This window comes from Argopecten irradians, chromosome 5 (assembly GCF_041381155.1).
Source record: "Argopecten irradians isolate NY chromosome 5, Ai_NY, whole genome shotgun sequence".
Lineage (NCBI taxonomy): Eukaryota > Metazoa > Mollusca > Bivalvia > Pectinida > Pectinidae > Argopecten > Argopecten irradians.
Genome location: NC_091138.1, coordinates 13,454,236 through 13,470,922, shown reverse-complemented (window position 1 = coordinate 13,470,922; position 16,687 = coordinate 13,454,236). Strand labels below are relative to the sequence as shown.

Genomic DNA, 16,687 nt, shown 5'->3' with positions numbered 1-16,687 from the left:
GGGGAGTAGGGGACATGGGTTATCAATGTTTAGGATTGGGGAGTAGGGGGACATGGGTTATCAATGTTTAGGATTGGGGGAGTAGGGGACATGGGTTATCAATGTTTAGGATTGGGGGAGTAGGGGGACATGGGTTATCAATGTTTAGGATTGGGGGAGTTAGGGGGACATGGGTTATCAATGTTTAGGATTGGGGGAGTAGGGGGACATGGGTTATCAATGTTTAGGATTGGGGGAGTAGGGGGACATGGGTTATCAATGTTTAGGATTGGGGGAGTAGGGGGACATGGGTTATCAATGTTTAGGATTGGGGGAGTAGGGGGACATGGGTTATCAATGTTTAGGATTGGGGGAGTAGGGGGACATGGGTTATCAATGTTTAGGATTGGGGGAGTAGGGGGACATGGGTTATCAATGTTTAGGATTGGGGGAGTAGGGGGACATGGGTTATCAATGTTTAGGATTGGGGGAGTAGGGGGACATGGGTTATCAATGTTTAGGATTGGGGGAGTAGGGGGACATGGGTTATCAATGTTTAGGATTGGGGGAGTAGGGGGACATGGGTTATCAATGTTTAGGATTGGGGGAGTAGGGGGACATGGGTTATCAATGTTTAGGATTGGGGGAGTAGGGGGACATGGGTTATCAATGTTTAGGATTGGGGGAGTAGGGGGACATGGGTTATCAATGTTTAGGATTAGGGGAGTAGGGGGACATGGGTTATCAATGTTTAGGATTAGGGGAGTAGGGGGACATGGGTTAAGAGAATTTGGAGGGCTTGTGTACTTTGTAAGTATTAGGGAATGGGGTTGAGTTTAGTACAATTCAAAGTTTTCATAATTGGTAAAAATTTAGTTTTGTCCACTTATGTATCCAATTTCTAAAGATTTACTTGCTGATTAAATACTGTTTGGCTATAGCTAAGACTAGTTAGTAACCAGAGACGATGAGCTTGGTGATTGCAATTGGATGAGACCAGTAATCTAATTACACTGAATACTGATTGGCTGATGTTATTGGTGAGGTAAATTTGACGAGGATATTAATTTTTGCCGACCTCCTGACAATACATATTGCTCATGTGTGTCATTGCCTGTTAAACCCACAATGGTTGTGATATAGGGTATCACAAACACTTCACACGTGTCACATACCGGTAGTTATAAATATACGTGTGACTCTACTTGTATGAATGGATGGTTAGTGATTCTTATTGTTAATATTCAGATTTAGTTATTCATTAATTCTGAAAAGTAAATTGATGTTTTATTTCATGTGTTTCATAAGAGACTATGTAAAAATGGACATGTACGTATGCAACCTGCACTTTTGTGACTAAATTATATTATGGAAACTTTATAAGTGATTGATATTTAAGAATATCTGTATAGAAATGATTGAATGAGATTCAAACATAATTTACGTTTTATTGTACAAATATGAAAGTAACTGTAGAGTTATGCATGTATTAATTATAGCCATTAAATTTTTATTGTGCACATATATATATATATATATATTCAAAAATTTTTGAACATGTACATCTTAATTTGATACATGTATAAACACTTGTGTATGGTCTTGTATGATAGGATAAGATCGATGTATAGAGTTTTTCTCAGCAGGTCATATTTCCGTTAATTGTCAGTAAAATGTTAGAACATATAGTAACAGTAATGCGTGTAAGGATAGATCAACACTCATATAGATCTGTTAATAACAATATCATGTATAGACTTTAAATTTGATGTTTATAGACACAAACATGAAAATTTTAAGATGGAGGTCATTCAGAAAAATGGATAATAGATCTAGATGGATTTGAATAATCATTAAATCATCTTTATGTAACAGTCAACACTCAACTTACCTTAACTATTATAGCAGATAATTATACTCAGTGTATTATGATGGATTTTTTATGTATTGTGTCACATTAAAAAAGTTAATGTGAATTGGCTTTAAGGTTTCAAATCGCCAGATATACCCAGATATACAACGTATTCTGAGACATTCTTTTATACAACGTATTCTGAAATTGTACATTCTTTTACAAGGTATGAACAAGCAAATTTGTTTTCGTCCGTCGTCCGTCGTCCGTCGTCCGTCGTCCGTCGTCGTACGTCCGTTCGTCCGTCCGTCAACAATCGACTTCTTTCCATCAACCGCTGGTCGGAATTTCAACAAAATTGTGACTGGTAGCATTCCTTGCATGGGCTACTAACTGAAAAAATGTACAAATGATGGGCGCTGACCCCCCAGGGGCCTGAGAGGCGGGGTCCCAAAAGGGGGTCATTTGGCTATTTTCCATATTAAACGACTTCTTCTCTGAAACCAAGCATGGGATAGCACCCATAATGCAATGGTTGGGCATCCTTATAGGGTGGGGATTCAAATTGTACAAATGATGGGGCTGACCCCCGGGGCATGAGGGGCGGGGTCAAATGGGGTCAATTTGGCTATTTCCATATAAACGACTTCTTCTCTGAAAACCAAGCATGGGATAGCACCCATTAATGCAATGTTAGCATCCTTATAGGGTGGGGATTCAAAATGGTACAAATGATGGGGCTGACCCCCCGGGGGCCTGAGGGGCGGGGTCAAATGGGGTCACATTTGGCTATTTTTTCCATATTAAAACGACTTCTTCTCTGAAACTAAGCATGAGATAGCACTCATAATGCAATGGTAGTATCGGTAGTATCGTTATAGGGTAGGGACCAGATTAAAAATTGTACAATGATGTGGCTGTTTTCTACCAAGCCCGGGGGCTGAGGGGCGGGGTGAGAGATGGCAAATGGGGTCAATAGGGTCAAAAGGGTTGGCGCCTATTTCCATATAAACGACTTCTTCTCTGAACTGACGATATTACCCACATAACAATGTACATTCCCCCACAGCAGGCGATCTTGCTTATTTTTCTAATTGATCAGAGTCTTGTGATAATTACTAACAAAAAACCAGGTGAGCGATACAGGCCCTCTGGGCCTCTTGTTTGTTTTTCCTATACCAAGAAGTAGAATTATAGAAATAAATCTTTGAATTAGATATGCATATGCACCATTCATTATTGAAGCAAATTTAACTGCTGATAAAATTCCTACACAGGTTTATTGTTAATTATGATCACCTGGCACCTGGCATATATTTAGTGCTTATCAAGTTGGATTTTTCTGTATTTCTCATTCATCATTATTTTTGTAATTCCTAATAACACTGCATGATTTGGTGGTACTAGTGATTCAAGTTTTTCATACAGAAACATCAGCAAAAGATAACATTCATTTTTTATTGCCATAATTCAAAAGATTTATAAAAAAAATATTGCATCTGTTATGTTATTTCATGTGTTTGTGTGTGCAATTAATTTACAAAGAAAAATGTACAGAGGGTAGTCTTTGACTAGAATACCTTGACATAGTCACAACTGGAATATGTGCAATTATTTTTTTTTCATATGAATACTTTAGTTTTTGCAAAATAATTGGATAGAAATGACTATCATGTCAGGAAATTAAAAAGAAATAATGATTCTGTCAGGAAATATAAATGTTCATCATCATTTTTAGCTCACCTGGTCCGAAGGACCGAGGTGAGCTTATGGGATACCGCAGCGTCCGTCGTCCGTCAACATTCGACTTCTTCTCCATAACCGCTGGACAGATTTCAATAAAATTTGACTGGTAGCATCCTTATAGGCTACTAACTGAAAATTGTACAAATGATGGGGATGACCCCCCAGGGGCCTGAGGGGTGGGACCAAAAGGGGTCAATTTAGCTATTTCCATATAAACAACTTCTCTGAAACCAAGCATTGGATAGCACCCATAATGCAATGGTAGCATCCTTATAGGGTGAGGATTCTTAATTGTACAAATGATGGGGCTGACCCCCTGGGGGCCTGAGGGGCGGGGTCAATTTGGCTATTTCCATATAAACAACTTCTTCTTTGAAACTAAGCACGAGATCGCACCCATAATGCAATGGTAGCATCCTTATAGGGTGAGGGTTCTAAATTGTACAAATGATGGGCCTGATCCCCCGGGGGCCTGAGGGGCGGGGTCAAAAGGGGTCAATTTGGCTATTTCCATATAAACGACTTCTTCTCTGAAACTAAGCATGAGATAACACCCATAATGCAATGGTAGTATTGTTATAGGGTGGGGATTCAAAATTGTTCAAATGATGGGGCTGACCCCCCGGGGGCCTGAGGGGCGGGGTCAAAAGGGGTCAATTTGGCTATTTCCATATAAAGGACTTCTGCTCTGAAACTAAGCAAGATATAGCACTCATAATGGAATGGTAGCATCGTTACAGGGCGGGGATTCAAATTGTAGAAATGATAGAGCTGACCTCTTGGGGGCCTGAGGGTCGGGGTCAAAAGGGGTCGATTTGGCTATTTCCATATTAACAATTTCTTCTCTGAAACCAAGCATGGGATAGCACCCATAATGCAATGGTAGCATCCTTATAGGATTGTGATCCAAAATTGTACAAATGATGGGGCTGACCCCCCGGGGGCCTGAAGGATGGGGTCAAAAGGGGTCAATTTGGCTATTTCCATATAAATGATTTCTTCTCTGCAATTAAGCATGGGATAGCACCCATAATGCACAAAAACAGCATCCTTATAGGGTGGGGATTCCAAATTGTGCAAATAATAGGGCTGACCCCCTGGCGCCTGAGGGGTTGGGTCAAAAGTGGTCAATTTGACTATTTCCATATGAATGACTTCTTCTTTGCAATTAAACATGGGATTATGCTCATAATGCAATGGTTACATCCTTATAGGGTTGGGATTCAAAATTTTGCAAATGATGGGGCTGATCCCCCCCTCCCCCCCTCAGGGGGCCTGAAGGGTGGGGTCAAAAGGGGTCAATTAAGCTATTTCCATATAAACGACTTCTTCTTTGCAACTAAGCATGGAAGAGCACTCATAATGCAATTTTAGCATCCTTATAGGTTTGGGATTTGAAATTGTACAAATGATAGGGCTGACCCCCGGAGCCTTAGACGGCAATAGACGCGGGGTCAAAAAGGTCAATTAGGCTACTATTTTCATATAAATTACTTTCTCTCTGAACCTATGTATTGGATTGCATATTTGTATGTTATCAATAGCATCATTGTATGGTTGTGATTCAAAATTAAACTTTTGGATTCAATTTTGCTAATTTTTCTAATTGTCAGAGTCTTTGTGATAATTACTAAAAAAACCAGGTGAGTGATACAGGCCCTCTGGGCCTCTTGTTATAAGAATTAGAATATAGTAATGTCCAATGAGGAAGCAAAATTATTTCTGTTGTTGTCCTCTGTTTCCGAGACACAAATCTTCACTTCCCTGTACTTAGAACACTTATAGTGCTAGCCGTATCCCTCTCTATACGTAAAAGAATCTGCTCCAGCTTACTATAAACTAAACTACTAAGGTATCTACTTTGTGGTGCAATTTTGATTTCATGTATTTCACACAGATGATAAATAAAAATAATCACAGCGAAATAGTTTCAATCACAGACAACTTTTATGGCTGTATTAAATTGTACATGTAAGATACATCTGAAGCAGTTGATCTACAGTATCAGTTGATATATGATGAAAACATATTGTCTGGAGTAAGGTCAACTATCGCAATGACTAGTGTTCTGTTTCAGAACAAAAAGGATGTTTTTACTTTTTTGACCATTCCCTTGATTAACATGATTTTTTGTACTTTTCTATCCATATTTTAAAGGGAAAAAATACTGGTTAAAATGGACATGATAATTAGATTTAAGACATTTTAGATTATGTGTGTTCCTTAGTTGTAACTTAAAAAGAAAACAATTTGGAGGGTCAGCAATGATTATAGCCTGTTGTATATGGCAAGGAATTAAAGTTTAATGTATAAGTGGACTACCCAATATCTTGAAATTAACTTGATACAGTAAAACAATCAATACCTGCAAATCAATACAAATCAAAAACTCACTTTGTATCCTGATGTACCAGAGTTACTTACCTTTGTTTCACCCGTCATGACACAGTGAAATGAAGGGAAGTAACTCAGATACATCAGACTGGCCACCTTACCAATAGCCTTCATGTTTACAAAGATTTTCTTCAGGTATTTTAGCTGATATTGTAATATGCAAGGCAATTAAGTGAGAATAAATCAGAGGAGTACCTAAAGACAGCATATGGGGTCAGGAAGGTGTCTCGGTCCTTCAAATGTTTGAACAGGGAAGCTTTTCATTTGTCTTTTGCACGATTGACTGTGCCACTAAACCACCTTATAATAACTCTTAATTTGTTTGATATTTAGAACTTTTCATGATATCTATATATAGTTCATCCTGATAACATGTATTCCTCAAAGAATATTTGGTCAATATTTAATTGTTTCATTTATAAAAGACATTTATGTTTCATAGTTATACATTATGTGTATTATTTTTTCACTTGAAAAGGTTTTGTTAATTCTAATAATAAGGGAACTGTAGTTTGGCTGATCATGTGTTTTGTTATATGAATAACTTCGTATGAAGACAGATGTGCCTTTTATATATATATAGCATTGAGATTTATATATGTTGCCGAGCACCTGATATTCCATACTATAGGGTAGATGTTGATGCTTTTGTTTTTGCTTTTCTGCTTCAACCAGTCGGCACATAGACCTGTCTTTTTGTCAGACCTCATTTATTATATATTTTTTTTACAAATACGTAATACCATATTTCCCAAATAATTATTTTTCAATAGTAATTTTCCCTTTATTTGATAACCTTTTTTTGATATAATGGTATTGAGTACATGTAATTTTTAAGAAAAATGCTGTCAGAATTTAAGGCTCAACTTATTAGGTTCACTGTACCTCAATCACAGGGACTTGTAACTCTCTGAGAGAGAGTGCAATATATCACAAGGACTTGTAACTCTTATAGAGAGTGTGTAGTATATCTAAATTCTGATGACATATATAATAGCCATATTTTTGCCAAAAGGTCCTACCAATAACATTATTTTACAATATGCTACAGTGTAGCAACTTGTTCTTATCCATACTTGATGTATATATGTTAACATCTATCTACGTGAATGCATGCTGTCATAGTACGCTGCAAGGGTAATTGTTGTGTGGTAGAAAAGATGTAAAACGATACTTTCCACCAATTTTTGTGGATTATTATTTTGTTTTTGTATTGTAACAGAAATTGTTATATGAGAATGGTTTATCAGTGATATAATGGAAAAAAGAACAAAAGATTTTAAATGTATTGACTGTGAATATGGGAATATTTTCAGATGAAAATCATTGCCAGTCAGCTGTTGATGAATGGTGATAGTTGAATGTGTTGTGTTCTTATAATTTGATTGTCAAAATATATACACAGATAACTATACATTTTAGATCTATGTATTAATTAGTAGTCCAATGCATTTAATGATTGTATACACGGGAGTTTACATATTTTTAATTAAATGAATGCTAGTTGTGTTAAATAGATAATAGTTAGTACTTATTATAAATAAGGCAACAAGTTATAAACAGTGTAGACTGCATAATTATTAATATGGCACAAATCAAAAAGATATATGCCATTGACAGGGGCGCATTATAGAGGTGTCCATACCAGAGCTTTTATGCGGCCAGTTCACTTTCATTATAGCACCCTGTGTGTTATCACAGCTCCTGTCTTCAGCTTCAAAACTATGTTGAGGCAAGGTAACATATTCCGTAATTGCATATTGAAGAGTTATCTACCCTTGTGGGTAGGTATTGATTGTAATGTCATATGTTTGTGAGTGTAATATCATAATTTTCAAAGAAAATGGTGCGAATTTTGCTCACAAAATAATGATGTCACCATGCAAAGACGGAATATCTACAGTATGCTACAGCTAGACCACAAAACATGATAAGACATAGTCAAAAGACTGGGCTTCAGCTAGCCTTCAACACAAGGTGCAAGCAATGCCATGATACTGGCTAGGACTGGACCACAAGGCTTGACTAAGGTTAGGGTTCGACTCATAGTTTTAACTAATCTATGAGACTGGGCCAAGACTGAACCAGGAAAATCTGTTGGTGCATTTAGGTCATTGTGCTGTATTTTATCACAGCTGGAGGTTACAAGTGTATTTGATGGGTTGAATTTTACTATTTTGACCCATCAAAGTTACTTCCCTTCATTTCACTCTGTCAATACTGAGGCAAGGTACTGATGGAGTGACACAAACGGAAATATAACTGATAGATCACAACAGGTTTGACCAATGCCACCAAAAATGGTGATGTCTAATAGGTTATGTAAACAATATTGGTCATCCGTCTACACATGTAGGTCAGTGCCAGTGTGCTTCATTTGACCACCATTGTTTGTCATTTGACCATCACCAACTTGCTGATGTACTAGTCCAGTGACCTACTGATATATTAAGATCTACACATGGATAAATTTTTATTGTTATTACTTAGTAATTAACATTTTTTGTCAAGTATACACAGTTTTAACAATATACATGTTGTATGGCAGGATGTACGTTGTTTGACCAGTGCTTTCGTTTACCTGTAATTTTCGTTGTGGACAGGACTGCTTGCTTACCTGTAAACAGAGGTGTACATGACAGTGCGTTATTGATTGTGTCTGGTCTCCTAAGTAAGTGGACATGTCATTGATAACAATTATTATGAATAAACAATTACCATATAACAAGTCTGAATAGTTGTTATATCTACACCATAGGGCACTGCAGCTGCAACATGAATGGCCATGTAGCAATAAGCTCATAGGTCTTATTCAGTGGTACATCTTCGTCTGTCCATCTGTCTGGCAACAACGTTTAAAGTCAAGAAAGACCCAAGTATGAATTGACATTAACTTATTACCTTTGCCAATTGTTTTCTGTTGTTAATTGTGTTTATATGTTAATTTCCGTGTACTAATGAACCATGTAGAGTACATGTATGGATTTTATCGGTTTTTTTTTTTTATCTAGACCTCTAAAACGTCAAAAATGGTCTTATGGCACTCTGGTGGGTCCATGATTATATAATCTGTAACTAAATCTCAGATCCCTGTGATCTAAAGGGCAATTTGTATAGTGATTACTGATACTTTTTTTGGATCTCAAATGTACTTAACCATTCACAACGCATACTCTACGTAATATGTCTTATGATATAGACATAGAGGCTGTCAGCATACGTCATATTTTTTTCAAATAAATTAAACGGTTCCATTTCGTATTCCCTGCTGATTGCCTGCCGAACACAGGTACATCACCATGCAAATTATTGATTCTTTGATATTCAGAGAGCATAGTTACGTGCTTTCATATTTTAAATGTTTATCTGTATAAAGTTGGATCCTTACAACTCCATTTCTTATTTTTTGATTTACACTTGTAATATAGTTATCATACATTAATCACATATATGCTTTAATGTGGTAAAACACACGACCCTTGAATGTTGCAGAACCAAAGGTTGTAAAAACAGCTGCATAAAATTGATTACTACATGTATTTATTTCAATACACTATTACACTTGTATGATACGCAACATCATGTTGACTTATCTACAATGTATTATGAAGTTAAGAAATGGTATAACCTTGTACATCCTTTGGAAACATGATGGCGATCGGCGTACAACTTTAAATTGGTGCATTCAAAGTTTATGACTGCCTTTGATTTGTTATGTAAAGAATTATCAATACAATTTACGATGTATGTAATTATTTCTCATATATTTTTTGTATAAACTGATTCAGTAATAACATGAAAATGATGTGCATGCAAGGGAGTACTGAGAGTCTGTTAACATCCATATACATGGATGCGCAAACGATGACGAATTCTATTTGTCCATTTTTAGACACTACTAGGGGAGTGCAGATAATGTCCTCAACTAGATAATTAAATTATGATTTCATATAGCCTGATGAAAAGGTGGTGTATACAGCGAAGAATTGGGGATATCAACTTGGGTCCCCCAGGGAAGTTTGTTAAGTCCTGTTTTGTTGCATGTGATGAATAGCAATATGGACTCATTTGCCAATCTTTAGGAACGGTACAGACACTGAATTTTATTGGTAAACTTCTAGAATGGACAAACACATGGAAAATGAAACGAAACACTGAAAATGTAAGTAAAAAGGAAAGTGAAAAATCTGTGTTCCTGTATGTCAAAGTATTCTTAGATCATTGGTTAAATATTGAAAAAAGACCAGATTGCTACAGCAAATGTACAAATGTGGAAAAGAGAGCCAACAAGAGAGTCACAAGTCTAAAACCTTATACGCAACCACGAGTTCTAGTGTAATGCCTTAATAATGAAAACGCGCCACAATATGTGAAGGTAACAAAAGGCTAAGGCTAACGTGAGAACACGTACTGCATGATGATATATTTTCCATCTTCATCGGTGATATTACATGTAGGTACCGGTTATTTTCGCGCGTCAAAAATGGGCTTTTAATCTAAAAATGAATTAAACCATTGAAAATTAATTTTAAAGAGTTTCGAAGATTTACGCAAATTATAATTAATTTCTCCCGAACACAATAAAGTCCCGCGAAAATATCATCCCCGATTTTCATTATTCACTCACATTATTCATAGTGGACATTATAATTATCTTTTTTTTGACGAGTCAATCATCCTAATATGACATTAAACCCGTCTTTCTACGATTTTTATCCTATAAATCCTACAGATAATTTTAATGTCTTTGTGCTCCTAACATAATTATGCGTTATTTACTAGTAATTTGTACGTGATGTACATCGGGAAAAATGGTCGACTGCCAGCAGTTGCCTTAATTTCTTCCGCACTTGGTGCAGAAGGTTTTTGATGTAATACATCAGTGTTCTGATATTTTGAATTCAATATGAAAAAAATTTATAAATAGTCTATGTTTTCTAAGCTACTCTGTATGATATAATGTTGAATATAATTTACTTCTTTTGTTCCAGTTATTCTTCATCTAAAATCATAGTGAAATCAGCTCTCTTCTCTAACTTGCCTCTTCCTGTACCCCGCTACTACCTACATGGGGATAGAAAACTTAAAATACTTCATTCAAGATTTTTATAAATGCAGTTCTTTTAAGTACGACCTCTACCACGCTAATCTGTCCCCATACTCAATCTATTTTAAGTTGCGGTTACTATTGTGAGAATGTGAAAATTAATTTTCGATATCAGAAATTTAATTCCGTTATCGGAAATTTTAATTCAGGTATCGGAATTAATAGAATAAAAAGTTACTTGGCTTGCCATATATCACTACTTTTTGAATGTCAAACATATTATTTAAAAAAAACAACATATGTCTTTTGAAGTAAATTGAGATGTTTTAGTAAATTGCATATTTTCATAAGACCCATCGGAAGATTTTGACATGTTTACTTCATAAATGTTATAAGTTATACTGTATTGATTTTGATGTAAATGTATGTAACCAGTCTACGCTGTCATCTGTTGTCTATGTAACTGTGTAAGGAGATGGCTTCATAAGTTGTCATAACTTGTGCCAGATCCTTTTTCATTTTGGTAGGCCTATATAAAGTAAGTTGCGCAAGTGCACCCTACATATTTTTTCTATAAATAATTTAGAATTACCTCCCTTAGATACTTCCGGAAAGAAGAAGGAAGTGTTGGTCTGCTGGAGACACACCTCATCATGGGATTATGACACAGTAAAGAAGATATCGAGACTGAGACATGGGCAACTGTCTGGGGAGATGCTTCGGCATTTCCAGCAAAAAGTATATGTAAACACGATTCTTTATATTACCGTGTCTTTGCGCCACGTTGCAATAGAATGTCATGTCACGTCCTGTAACATGTTATTTCTCACTGTTGTCTGTTTATTACTTGTAACCTGTGACTGTACAAAGCAAATCTGTCCCGTTTCTTTTATCGATTGTTAAATACAAACGGTTGTATGCAGCTCACATATTTGTGGAATATTTCTATATAAATCAAGCTGTATGTGTGTCAACACTGTTTTGGATTATGAATTGACATTACCCAATATTTTCCATTAGTTTTAACATACTGAATAAAGTGTAGAATCTATTTTGAAGTTATTGTTATCTTGCCAAATACACATGCAATGTAACTGTTATCATCTGTGACTGACCGGTGCATGGGTCATGACAGGTGGTCAAACTAGGTTAGCTCAAATATGTACTCCAACAATGTTAGAGGTACAGTACAAGACACTTTTGCTTATTACGTCGTGCCAATATTGCCTATAGAGGTTTCTCAATACTTAGCGTCTGCTGTTATTGGATTACTCAAATATGATAATGTCTTCATCGAAAGTCTTGGTTCAAAACCAGATCTGCTCCCTTAACAAAGTCCTACAAATATACAAAGTTACCATTGTAATGACATTAGGACAATGTTCTATGACCAGCTTAATGTTGTAAAGGCTTACTGATATAATAAACTGGTACTTGCTTTTGATGGTGAGGACAAAATGACTTTCAGGAAGGAGGGAAGAATTTATAAATAAACCAGGATTCGAACCCAGAACCTCCGAACACTAGCTGAATGCTCTATCCGAACACTAGCTGAATGCTCTACCTCTGTAAACCGGAGATCGACCCAGTCCAATTCCACTACATATAAGTTATGTACTGAAAGGAATGATGCATTGTTGTTATCTTATTCACACTTGAGTCTGGCGACTACATTTTCTCCCTTTTTAGTTATAATCTTATCAACAGCTAATTTAATTTACAGAGCTATACAGACAGTTTCTCATGTATAAATATATTACACATGTGTCTTTGAATCCTGCATTATATTAGTGTTAATGAAACTTGATCTTTAACAAGGATTTAACTTATATACTTGTTAAAGATCATGTTTCCTATAGAGATAACTCATTAGAGTATACTACTTAAGACATCTAGCAGAATAAGCCATCCATACAGTAACATTGCATTAAAAATAGTCGTGGGTGAATACATGCCACTCATTCAATGCAATGTTGAGTTTCAAGCAGGAGCAACAAAAACAATTTTAGATCCTAGTGTAAAGGAGATGGATCCAGCCCCTAGTAATGGATAAAAGGTCCAGCATTCTCTAAAGAGTAAATTATTTATGGTCCTCAAAGTTTTGCACTCTGCAAAACACTGCGACACATTCTTCTGTGGAAAACATATAAACAATTGTTAAAAGGTTAATGCTTAATTATTGATAACAAAATATCAGAAATATTTGACAAAATTCTGAGAAATAGGTAAATATCATCATTCTGAAACAGCAGCACAGCTCTGTTGTGGTCTTCAAAATAAACATGAATGTTACAATCGTTCAAGATCAAAAATCACCTTGACAATTCAATTACTTGTTCTCTGACGTTTGTCCATCCTTCTGTTTCTACAGCAATCCATACATCTTTATCTCTATGGTGACCATCTTGATTAATAATTAAAGATGCTCCACCACTGACAAAAAGTATTTTTGCTCATTTAAAAAAAAAGGAGCAGACAAATTAGTATTTTTCTTCAGTTACAAAAGTTACTTACTTTACACCATTACCACCATTGAAAATTTTAAGCTTCAAATTTTACTTCAAAATAAAATTCTTAAAATGATTTATTGCGTCCCGAAAAAAGCCCATGGCACTATGTCCTATATGGAATGAAGTACTGATCGCACATGCACCAATATCAAAATAGATTATTTTTTATCATTTTTTGTGTGTTAATTACACACATATATACATGATTTAACACCAATTATTGTTCAAATAATGAGTATCATTTATGCTCTGTCGGCAGTGGGGCATCTTAAGCCTGTATACATGTATCTGTTTGTATACACCTTTTGTCTGAAATTACCAGAGGGATCCTATTCTATATGGTGGTTTCTCTTGTTCCTTTGTTTCATATATTTCTTTTAAATTATGAAAAGTCAACATTGTTGATAGCTGATCTTTCTTTAATTTGGTAATAAACTTAAGTAGGTGTATGGTTAGATCCAGAAAAATTAACTTTTTTTCTTGAATGATATGTAATGATGGTCTCTGATGTATTATGAATATACATGTAGTTTATGCTTCACTAAACATTGCTACCAAAATTAACCAAAAATGCTTAGAACTTTAAAAATGCTTAGAACTTCATAAATACTGAAACTCATTAAATCATAAGATTTAATATTTCTAAAATTGTCAGATAATCCAGATTTGAAAATAATAATTTTTTGTTTTCACTAGGCGGAAGTTTTTGAGAACAAGATACAGTGTGGAGAGGGATATTTCTGTGGAGGTAAGTTTCAATGTCAAATTTACTGTAAGGGGTGTTGGACAATCGAAGATTTCACAAGAAACAAATTTGTGTTTATTTTTCTGTCTGTGATATTTTATGGTCAAAATCAGTTAAATATATTGAGCAATATTACGAATGTATCATAATAATCGACAGGCAAACATGTTTTAAAGAATCCCAAGCTTCCATTTTTCATGTAGCAATTAATAAGATACAAAAAGCACCTGTCTATAAAAAGTAAAGGTAGCTCTGCTTTAAGTGTTTGTTGACTGTAAATGCATCCTACATGAAGGTTTTCGTGTGTGTGTGTGTGAGAGAGGCAGGGGGAGTAAATAATATAAGTGTACATAGCTTATCTTTTATCTCTGCATCTTTGTAGTTGTTATAAATCAATGGATGTATGTGTTGTGTACTTTCTTAAAATACTGTCTAGGATATCTCGTGTATGTGATCAATTTTAGCAGTTTACTTTCTAATTATTTACACATATATACAGTCCAATTTTGTGTCTCTGTGTCAGTGGGATTATAAAACTTTGAGTGATCAGAGAGGTATTTAAATTAAGTGTACTTTGTTGTTCAGCTTATTGTTTGGTTAAGTTATTATCCCCCGCCCAACGAAGTTGGCGGGGGATATACAAATGGGTTCCGTCCGTCTGTCCGTCCGTACGAATGGTTTCCGGAGCATAACTCTAAAACCAGTGGAGATATTTCCACGAAACTTCATACACACATTGGTCTTATGGTCTAGTAGTGCCTTTTGCTATTTTTAGGCTTTCAGTTTTTGTATTTTTTCCGTAACCATGGAATTATTGCTGAAAATATCATATTTTTGTACCAGGTTCGTTTCCGCAGCATAACTGGAAAACTGGTTGAGATATATGCACGGAACTTCATAGACACATTGGTCTTATGGTCTAGTAGTGCCTTTTGCTATTTTAAGGTTTTCACTTTTTGTACTTTTTTCTGTAACCATGGAAACATTGCTGAAAATGGCAGATTTTTGTGTAAGAATCGTTTCCGGAGCACAACTCTAAAACCAGCAGAGATATTTCCATGAAACTTCATAGACACATTGTTCTTATGGTCTAGTAGTGCCTTTTGCTATTTTTAGGTTTTCATTTTTTTGCACTTTTTCCGTAACCATGGAAACATTGCTGAAAATATCATGTTTTTGCAGCAGGTTCATTTCCGGAGCATAACTCTAAAACCAGCAGAGATATTTCCACGAAACTTCATAGACACATTCTTTTTATGGTCTAGTAGTACCTTTTGCTATTTTTAGGTTTTCATTTTTTGCACTTTTTCCGTTACCATTGAAACATTGCCGAAAAATATCATGGTAAATGTTACTTTGCAAAACTCCACCCATCTTTGTGTATATAGTCTAATATAAATGTCAAGGCTGTATACCTGATTCAACAATTGCAGCCCCGCTCTACTTGAATTATACTCCATCTTTCTTTAGCTCAACTTCCTTTTTCCTGTTTTTTTTCATACACATAAGTCTCCACAATCAAACTTACTTCAGCTTTGATATCTCCATTGGCGGGGGATCTGAATGACTATGTCCTTGTTTTTACTGTAAAGATCAATGCTACATGTTAAAGTGTATGAACAGAAATAAGGCAAACCAAGTGAGCATTGATTACTTTTGTAATACGACTACATTGTATTGTGTTATAAGACAATTGCACATGTATAGATTTTAAAAGTAATACTCCTACAACACATCTTTACACAAGTGTCATAGCATGATGCAATGTCACAAACATCTCTAGTACGTATTTGTGGAAACCCTTTATTAAAACATAATCCACCTGGTAATAACACAATTTTCCAGGTACAATCCCATAATCTGTATTTTGATTTATTAGTATTGATATAAAATATCACTTGCATTGGAATCCAGAAGCATTGTTTCTAAGTTTGTGAAAATGTTACAAACATTATTTTTGGATATAGATTTCACAGGAGCGTTTAAAAAGAGGGGGAGGAGGTTTGCTAGCTGAACAGCAGGTAACAGATAATAAACACCTAATTTCCACAAAGTTTTGTGGAACAGATGATGCAATACCTCTCACAATATCAATAGTATCCCACGCACTTGATCCTGATATCCTAAATTCCTGGACTGCATACTGTATATATACTGGTATGTTGGGTGTTAAGGATATCACCCTACCATATGTATGGCAGGAATTACATTTGCGGTATTACCATGGAGTGCACTTATAAGCTTCCACTTACAGCAAGCATTTCTTCAATAACTATAGACACAAGGAAAGTAACCAAAAAGCTGATATATCCCTATCATTACTATCCACCTTCACATCCTCCCTCCCCCAACACACACAAACTGAACTTCCACTTAGCTAGGTTAAGTGTATATAATATGGACTTCAATACATG

General features: G+C 35.6%; 2 protein-coding genes across 3 annotated transcripts in view; one reads left to right on the top strand and one right to left on the bottom strand.

The window, feature by feature from the left end:
* Window positions 1-137: 137 nt before the first annotated feature.
* On the bottom strand, window positions 138-6,085 carry LOC138324268 (cornifin-B-like). The gene is made up of 2 exons (XM_069269348.1): window positions 6,002-6,085; window positions 138-785 (listed from the first exon to the last, which is right to left on the bottom strand). The coding sequence occupies exons 1-2, from the start codon at window positions 6,083-6,085 to the stop codon at window positions 138-140; spliced, it is 732 nt and encodes a 243-aa protein (XP_069125449.1).
* Window positions 2,917-16,687, top strand: part of LOC138322916 (AP-1 complex-associated regulatory protein-like) — a 61,363-nt gene continuing 47,592 nt past the window's right edge. Inside the window, exons 1-2 of one of the 2 annotated variants that reach the window (XM_069267142.1) lie at window positions 2,917-11,756; window positions 14,225-14,276. In XM_069267142.1, coding sequence (XP_069123243.1) covers window positions 11,713-11,756; window positions 14,225-14,276 — 96 coding nt within the window. In that variant the 5' untranslated portion in view covers window positions 2,917-11,712. Of the gene's footprint in view, window positions 11,763-14,224; window positions 14,277-16,687 lie in introns of both variants that reach the window. The other variant, XM_069267141.1, reaches the window with a different exon arrangement.

Coding starts and splice junctions, on each gene's coding strand:
- LOC138324268 (XM_069269348.1), bottom strand. CDS start 6,085: ATGAAGGCTATTGGTAAGGTGGCCAGTCTGATGTATCTGAGTTACTTC. Junction 786..6,001: donor TCATGACGGGTGAAACAAAG/GTAAGTAACTCT, acceptor ATACTTACAAAG/TACACAAGCCCTCCAAATTC.